Raw genomic sequence first — 9,566 nt, forward strand, 5'->3', positions numbered from 1 at the left:
CCCAGGGAAGTTTATTCCGGGACTCTGACCGAGGGTCTAGTCGGCCCTGTGTTTGGACCCACCCTATCAGACCCACTGGGGCCACCACTGAACGACTATAATGGGTAAGTATTTAACTAAGGTCCTGTCAGTTTTCACAGTTATAGAAAAAAAACTAAAAGTGACTAAAAACATAAACATGTTTCCCATATCCCGATCCAAAAATTGGTATTTTAAAGCAAAATTTCACTATTTCGTTTTTTCGTTGGGTTAACTTTGTTTTTTTTTTATTCCTGTATGTATAATATTGTATTAGGATTATATTGTACTTTGATAACAATAAAATTATTTTTACATTAAAAACATAGTTTTTACCACCTTAATGGACGCCATCTTGGAATTTATCATGATGACGTCATCATTCCGATCAAATTTTTTAATGAGAGTGATGAGTAACTATTTAGCCAAGTTGTTGTTACATTTCCTATCCACAGTATATGCAAAAGTGACCAAAAACATAAATGTATTTCCCCTACCCCCATCTTAAATAGTTTAAAATAGGGTATTTTAGGTCAAAATTTCAAAGTGCTGTAAAAAAAATTGCCCAAGCCCTCAAGCCCTAGGCATGGGGATTTTTTTCTGAGACACTATAGGGTATGCTGATTCAGAAAAACCAAAAATTAATTTTCCTTTACTTTTTTCCCGCTAAAGTTCATTTCAGCAGTTTTACAACCAGACTATTTAATCAAGTTATTCTTTCAAAGAAATAAACTACTACCGTAAAACCTCGAATTGAAGCCCTGGACTTCTTCTTTTCTTTGCGAACTTTGGATGGGCTTTTCAAGATGGGCTTCTTTTCGAGACTACTTTGGCAAAGTAAAGAATGGGGGGGGGGGGTTCCTTTCAAAATGAATGCTGTGAATTTTGCGAATTAGTACTATAAAACACAAAATAAGGCCACTGTAACATCAATCTGTATCATGTAGTGTATTTAACTGGCATTAAATCACATAAACTACTGTATTAAACCAAGCTCGTATTTAATTTATTTTGTTTTCTGAAATTGATGACATTGTACGTGACTGTAATATCTCGAAAAGAAGCCTATGCCACATTGAAAAGAAGCCCATTGGCTTCTTTTTGAGGTGGGCTTCTTTCGAGGCTAATTTTTTCAAACTAAAAAGGGGGCTTCAAAAGAGGATGGGCTTCATCTCGAGATTAAGCCCACTGGGCTTCAATTCGAGGTTTTACGGTATTACAGGTAAATACTAGGCCTATAGTAGAGTATAGTATACAAAAAACGGTGAACATGATTTATTGACTCAAACACAAAACACCATAGGCTTATTCAATCATTTTACCACGAAATCCTGGTGATGAATTTGGTCTAGGTTGAGTCGCGGCTGTACCCGACATTTGGATTTGGTTTGTGGAAAAATGTTGTAGAAAATGTGTATAAGGATATAGGCTAAATGTTATAAAACACAAACCTTTCAGAGGTATTTAAATTATGACCTGTAGAATGGTAATTCAACATTAATCCTATATTTTGGATAAACTGAAACTAAATATAACCAATGTGTTATTGTCACCAAATAGGCCTATGTTGATTGTCACCAAATATAGATTATTTAATATTATTGTTCACCATAATCGAACGTTAGATTTGACTGACGAATATAAAAGTACTGGTACTCCGAGTTATTATTCTTATCATGTTACAACCTCCGGCAAGTGTTACTGTAACTGAAGTAACTACGATATTTCATAGTCTAAGTAGTTAGGCGTGTGTTAACTTCGTAACAACGTCTAGGCCTGCTTATTATAGTCAGCATGTCGTATTATCAAAATAACAATAGCACCAAAGTGGAAATTGTGGAACGTGTGGTAACTATGAAATTACGAAACTCAAAGAAGTAAATAATTAACAAACCAAGACGGAAGAATAGAGGAAGATCATCAATCAGAATTACAGTATTTTCAGGGAATTAGGACAGCGTCCGTACGGTAATCGACCGAATTTCAGCGGCTTTGTCGAGGTATCGGCGAGCATAAGAGCAAAGGGTTCACACTTTTTGGAATTAAAACTTGCACTTACAGAGGCGGCTAACAGAATGGACAAAGATATAGCAGCTAAAGTAACAAGTAAAGCTATGGGATGTAGGCCTACGGATTGTGGATCCGATGATGCCAAAAGGCCCGAGAACACGGTTTTAACAGAACCCAGTGTTAATGAGCTTAAATTAGGTATATATGCAACAGAGGCTAGAGAACATGAAGACCATAGAAAAAGTAAGTATGAGAGGGTAGACAATAGACAATTGCTATATATATGTAGGCATGTGATATTGAAGGCCTGGTACTGTTACTTTCTATACCAACATTGGACGCCATAGGAATGTAGGCCAGTACCTAGAAATGTAAAGTAACTTAAGATTGTTGAAATTAATTATATCTCCCAGTAAAGCATAGATTGCAGCATTTTGTTTGCGAACTGTATGGCGTAGCTTTGTAAATCATGGACCATTGATGTTGAAATGGGTGTTGCTTTCTTTAAATTTCAATACAAGTTTGGATAATTTGGTGCTGTTCTTTTGCTTCGGAGAGCTAAATGTGTGCTTTTGTAAATCTGGTTTTGAATGTGTTTTCTAAGTCTGATGTACTCTTTCACATCATTTGTGGTTACGGTGGCCTTGTAGATTCATCTTTCTTTAGGTAGTTGCATGTATTAGATGGTTATTGTGGTTTGGTGCGAAGAATTCTGCTGTTGTGGGGCTGGATGATGTTCCACATATTTCTAGAACAGCTATAGCTAGCTTCGACATTATTTTTGTTGAATAGCTTGTGAAATGACGTGCCTCCTACAGGAAAGAGTTTTGTAACCAATTTCAGGAACGGTTTACCGATGTCGGTTTTCACGCCTTAGTTGAATGGGGGTTTTATATACATACATACATACATACATTACACATCTAGATGTGTATAAGAGACAGAGAGTATAGTATACAAAAAACGGTGAACATGATTTATTGACTCAAACACAAAACACCATAGGCTTATTCAATCATTTTACCACGAAATCCTGGTGATGAATTTGGTCTAGGTTGAGTCGCGGCTGTACCCGACATTTGGATTTGGTTTGTGGAAAAATGTTGTAGAAAATGAGAGAGAGAGAGAGAGAGAGAGAGGAGGGGGAGAGGAGGGGGAAAGAGAGAGGCCTAAATGTTTTCAGGCCTAATGTGATATAACTGAAGAGAGATTTTGTCAAGAATAAAGTAAGGACCCTTCGCCATGCAGGTAACCGTTGTCAGATTTCTCTTATTACGTTTCCTCAACACTAATTAATGTGTTTATTGCAATCCTACCTTTTGTTTCCGAGCTGAAATTGTGATTTGCAGATAATTATTTTTAAAAAATCTAAATATATAAGTCTATTTCAATTATATTAGCCTAAATCTGGTTTATGGATACGCGGGCCTATAGGAAACCAATGAAAAGCGAAGCTAGAGTAAACATGAAGATTATCATCTCAAACATTAAAAACATTACTTTGAACGGAAAAAGAAACACTAATAGCTTTGAAATAATCATTGATGACATTATAACAATTAGATCTTCATTTCACTTTTGCCTTTTAGAATGCGTGTGTTTATTTTACAATTAAGCAGGTAATATGGCATCAACGTTGATTACGTCAGTCCTGTTACTTCGAATCATTTGCATGTATCCATTAAACAACGGCACATTAAGTGGAGGTCTGTTCCATCTATAATGATGACAATGCACGCATCAAGTGAGCAGCAAACACTTTGTGTAATTTCATCATTTCCTGAAAGCTGCACCAATATGATTATGTATCGATCGGTGAAGAAAAATAGCTTTGGACATTAAAAGACACTAACATGCAATATACGGTACCATAAAATGGAAAATCATAAAACAATGCAATGCCCCGGAAGCTCCGACAAATTAGCATGTTGAGGGCCTTATAATGGATTTCTGAAACCTATAATTTGTAACATTCTATATAAATTTTCATTCATTTGGGTATTGTTTAGGGGCATAAAGCAGGAGAAATAGAGGGTGGGTTCCAGGGCCGGGAGGAACTTTTACAGACGGATGGTCAATAAAAGAAAGTCAATATAAGAAAATTTATGATTATGGCACCTCTAGATGGCCGGAAATGGCACTCTCAAATAAAATTTAATTATGATTTTTCTTTTTTTCTCCATTTCTTTTATAATTTTAGGGAGCTCTCCCTACCTCCCCCTAATCCACTACTGTGAAGTACTTTTTATGTCCTTTACATCTGTAGGTCTACAGATGACATGGATCAATCTGAAATCACTGGAGCTGATAATTTCCAACAGATTTCGTAGCACATTATTAAAAATCAACGGTTAGTAATGCATAGGCCTACTATAGCATTTCGCGATAATTAGGAAAGATTGTAATGAAATAATAGGATTTAAAAAGTAGACTTTTTGAAATTTGCTGGTCCAGGGGCAGAGACCTGGAGGGGGTTTTTTGAGAAAAGACCCAGGAGGCTCCGACAAAGTAGCATTTTGAGGGTCGGGTCTTATATAATGGATTTCTCAAACACATAATTCGTGAATATTTTATTTAAATTTTCTTTAATTTAGGTTTTTTGGGGGCCTGAAGAAGTAACGTTATTATGTCCTGTACATCTGCAGGCCTGCTGATAACATTGTTCATATATGAACAATGTGATAATTAGGAACGATTTTGTGAAATAATAGGTTATAAAAAGTGGACCTTTTGGAATTTGAGGGGGTGGGGGCTGTCTCTTATACACATCTAGATGTGTATAAGAGACAGGCTATTGGGACAGTTGCTGTCTGCACCGAACGTAATCGGTAAGCGAACATAAAATTCCAATATTGGGATATGAATTTTTCTCGTATATAATATATTTATACTTTTTTTTAATACCATAGAAGACATACTGGCGAGGATGATAAACTCATCATTTTTTCATTGGGCCTTATTCTCTTATACCTCTTACCACCCACATCTGCAATTACTTGGTTTCCCGAGAAAATGAAGAAGTGATGCGTGATTCACTAATCGTTCCTCTACTTAAGGTTAAGTTCTTTCACGAGTTCCATCTTTAATAAACCACTGTTAATGTTTATTGTAATTATGTTTAGAACAAGAATAAACATGTATCCTGTCCGTTTAACTCAATGCCTGGTATGCTTGTAGCATAGCCACGCAATTTCCGTTGGCGCAGACAATTTATCACCCTTACCGGTATGTGCATGGTATAGAATTGATAGCCTATAATTATTATATCGTTGATTTAATATTCATTATACATATTTCAAATTAAAATGTTTAAATGAATTTGAATTGGTTTTGTTTTGCATTGTTTCTATCAAATTGATTGTAGATTTTATTGAAAGCCCAGAGCATCCTAAATTACCATAAAGTATTGCAAATACAAATTTCAGTATAATTATTAATATTTTGATTTCATTAATATTACCCTAGTAATAATTTAACCTAATATCAGGAGCTGGCTTTTTATAGTCATATTTTCAATTCTATGAGAACTTCTGGAAAAGAATTTGAAAAAAGCTCCAAAAAGTATTGGTTAGTAGGCCTATTTGTGATTAGTTTGTGTTACTAGACCGTCATCAGGGGTTCGCACAAGTACACAGTTCCTGACAAAAATAAACACTGCATGAGTTTTGTTTAACCGTTGATTGTTTATTGCTGGGCATCTTTACTCCGTGTGCTACAACAGACAGCCAGGTGGAATCTGTTGGGCAGAGCAAGAAGTTCAGCTTTCGGCGGAAGAAGACATATGTCTGGTGCTGATGATCTTAGGCCTTTTCTACAACAACAACAACAACGATAACAACAACAACTATATAACAACTTAACACACTACAACTACCACTCAACAACAAAAACACTAACAACGACAATAATAACAACAATAATATTAATATAATGATGATGATGATGACGAAGACAGCGACACAGATGACGAAGACACCGGCGATCGTGATGACGACCACACAAATTATGATGATGACAAGTACCGGTATTTGACGGTGACGAAGTGACCAGCATGATGATGTTGTTGAACTACAGGCTGCATCACGTATTTTCTCAACTGTGTTTTATTGCTCTTTCATAATGTTTTAACTTCTTTTACGCATGTATCTTGTTTGTAAATTTGCGATTTTGGTCATATGAATTAATGAATGAATGAATACGTGGGTTAAAAATGTAAGACTAATTTTAATGTTTGCATTGTATAATTTCAGATTCTCTATCAAGAATTATAGTTCGGCTAATGATGAATCGCAAGTATAGAATAATTGTACTTCTTATTTTCTTATTCATGTACCTTTTTCTTGGTGCCTACATATTCTCAACAATAGAATCAAGCAACGAAAAGGAGCAAAAATCGGAATTGTTGCAGACGATTAGACAGTTTATCAATGATTCTAACATTAACAATACTGTTTTGCAAATTTTACTGAAGCAAGTTAACGATCTATATAAGAAAGGTTACTCATTAGATTCAGAGGAAAGCATATGGGATTTACCAAATTCATTTTTCTTCTCAACAACTGTTGTAACCACTATCGGTAAGAACATTCCATTCGTCTTGTAATTAGAAAAAAACAAATTTGAATTTTTGCACGCAATCTCTTTCAATCAGTTTGTTGCCTACTCAATTCATTTAATAATACAATAATACAGTGCCGGTAATATTATTTTATGTTATATAGTATTACTATACTATTAATTAGAAAAACAAAATGTTTAAAATCAGAAGAAGGACAATGTGACAAGTCTGATAAGTCGCTTCTTCATGTACTGTATATTTTATATAATTATTATGTGATTATATAACTCTATTATTTGAAATTTTATGATTCTCAATTTAAATGATAATACTTCTATTACATTATAGGATATGGTCACATGTCACCTAGTACACCTGTTGGCCGAACAGCCTGCATTGTTTTTGCTTTGTTTGGAATACCTCTAAATGCATGGCTTTTAAGCGAAATAAGCGAAGCTTTCAAGAAATATTTTCGTAGGTTGGCGGCAACATGTAGCGAATACCTACAGAATATTGGCATAACATCTGTGAAAATTAGAAAATATTTCTCTTGGAGCATGCTTGCTTCTGCTGTGTACACATTAATTGTCATAATACCTGCAATTATCTTTTGGCATATTGAAAGCGACTGGAATTTTGAGAACGCACATTACTACTGTTTTATTTCACTGAGTACGATCGGTTTCGGAGATTTTGTTGCAACAAATGGGACCACGAAAAGTTTTCGTTGGATTTACAAAATCCTAACGTCATTTTACCTTACAACTGGTCTTGCATTCCTTGCTGTTTTATTCAATGCGATTCAAGTTAGAGAACAAAAGAGGGCACAATCAATATTTAGCCCTTTGGCGATGCGTAGATATAGTAAAGATGTGGAAACCCGTGCCAAAAAGGAAGATGTCTTCTTCCCACCGATATTAGACAACATTGATCCTGAAAAATACGAGAAAAACAGTAGACAAGAGACAGATATTCCTTCAACAAATACAGAACCTCTCACGGTTTTTCAACACGAATCAAGTATTTGAATGATATAGGCCTATAGCTTACACATTAGATAATCGAACATTCCTATATCGATTGCGACACAATTTGAACTCTCATAGACAAACTATCCGGCTTACAGTAAGAGAATAACTTAAATGGTAATTTACATTAAACTACAGATTCGAATATATTTATATTTTATGAAATAATTTCTTTTTTACTTCCCAATAAACTGTGTTTGTGTTCTCTGTTTGATCTAATGACCGGTAATGAAGCGCAGTGGAAGATACAATGGAGGACAAAATTAAATAAAATTATATTCAAATTCAAATCTGAGAGTGCCATTTTCGGCCGTTTAGAGGTCATAAATCATAAAACCTCTAGGGTCTAGACCCTCCATTTGTGAAAGTCCCTCTCTGGACTCCCTCTATTTCGAATTCCTTGATCCGCCACAAAGTAACAGTGGAGTGGGGAGTTCTCCAGTCCGACAGGCCTGGACTCCTGTCGTCTGACTCCACGACGACCTTGTCGGATCAAAAATATTACTTTGCCAAAATAACGTTATTTTTGATTGATAATTCCTAATATTGTGGTTTAAAAATTGCCAGTACTAAGACATAAAATTTTCCCCATGTACCCTACCAGGAATTCTTATCGGGACCCTGACCGAGGCTTTAGTCGGTGCCTTGGTTCAGACCCCATTGTCGGACCCGCTGTCGGCAACTTTCTGGAGCTACCACTGCAAAGTAACTCTTGCGATATCCAACGTCCAAACGCTTCTAATCTTTGCTATTGATCAAGTAACCAAACCTCAACCTGAAACAATGACAGGCCTACTCACTTTTTTGTGATGATCATCAGTATTGTAGGACAATATGTTTGACAATACCTTTACTTCATTTTACAACTCTCCTTTTCTTTATACAAATATTCAAAAAAGCTTAAACCCTCGATGTCTGATTCACTGCTCACGACGTTGTATGCAAAATCCTTTCCTTCCTTTCATCAATCGGAATACAAAAAAAAACTTTTCAATCAGCTAAACTCACAAATTACAGAGGCAAAATCTAATTATTTCAAAAATACTTTCAGATTCAAAAAGTGATATTAGGGCAACTTGGAAAACAATAAACTTTGTTATAATAAAATCTCATCAACATAAGTAGGCCTATAGGCCGAGCAGCTTTTTAAGTTATAACGATGAACTGACTGATAATCCCGTCAAACAATGCATTCAATAATTTTTGTTGTTGAAATTGGTCCTGCACTAGCTAATAAAATTCCTTTAACAAATAAATATTTTAAATAATTTCTATTTAACCCTATACCTGGGATTCTATTATTCTTACCCTAGTTCAAAATGTTATCTTCCTTCAAAAGAGTAATCGTCACTCAAAAGTTATGAATAAAGTTACTACCTCATCTCCCTCCCCTTATATGTCATAGGTCTATCTTCAATCTTTCATTAACTAACTAGAGGTATGTTCCCAGAGAGAATGAAATTTTGTGTGTTACCACTAGGCCTATCTAAAAATCTGGCCCCCAAATCCGATTTAACATTACCGTCCTATTTCAATTTTACCTGTTTTCTCGAAAGCCTTAGAAAGAATTATATACAGGCCAAGTAAAATTTTTATTTTATTACAAAATACAGTAGTACTCTCATTTAGAACACTCCTATTCAGGGGACACCACTATTAATGGGACACATTTGTAAAACGAAGGGAAATATATATTTTAACACGAACAAAGGTCAAATCAATAGATATTTAACCCCCATTAAGGGGATACATTTCTTGTCATTGTATCACAATTACAGCAGTCTCAAAATAAGAAAAGTTCACCTTTTGGGCATCAAACCAAAATGTTCTCCCCTCGTATAAACTATAAAACTGTTTACCCTTTACTATAATTATGGGATCTCTTTTTTCCCCTTTTTTTTTTCGTGGACATTCATATTTTAATCCATACCGTAACATGCACCCTTATTTCT

The 9,566-nt window shown here is 35.1% G+C and overlaps 1 protein-coding gene across 3 annotated transcripts; it reads left to right on the top strand.

Annotated features, from left to right (window-relative positions):
* The first annotated feature begins 1,725 nt into the window (after nucleotides 1-1,725).
* LOC117115289 (potassium channel subfamily K member 18-like) lies at nucleotides 1,726-7,763 on the top strand. Of its 3 annotated transcripts, none has more exons than XM_033259012.1 (4): nucleotides 2,178-2,271; nucleotides 4,938-5,084; nucleotides 6,279-6,605; nucleotides 6,935-7,763. In XM_033259012.1, exons 3-4 carry the CDS (start codon nucleotides 6,308-6,310, stop codon nucleotides 7,612-7,614), a joined length of 978 nt encoding a protein of 325 aa, XP_033114903.1. In that variant the 5' UTR covers nucleotides 2,178-2,271; nucleotides 4,938-5,084; nucleotides 6,279-6,307; the 3' UTR covers nucleotides 7,615-7,763. The 3 variants fall into 3 exon arrangements, with proteins under 3 accessions (XP_033114902.1, XP_033114903.1, XP_033114904.1); XM_033259013.1 differs by lacking the exon at nucleotides 2,178-2,271 and adding an exon at nucleotides 4,261-4,378; XM_033259011.1 differs by lacking the exon at nucleotides 4,938-5,084 and having other exon boundaries at nucleotides 1,726-2,271.
* The last annotated feature ends 1,803 nt before the right edge of the window (nucleotides 7,764-9,566 follow it).

Source organism: Anneissia japonica, unplaced genomic scaffold (genome assembly GCF_011630105.1).
Source record: "Anneissia japonica isolate Jap-2015-1 unplaced genomic scaffold, ASM1163010v1 scaffold287800_len1627635_cov199, whole genome shotgun sequence".
Taxonomy (NCBI): domain Eukaryota; kingdom Metazoa; phylum Echinodermata; class Crinoidea; order Comatulida; family Comatulidae; genus Anneissia; species Anneissia japonica.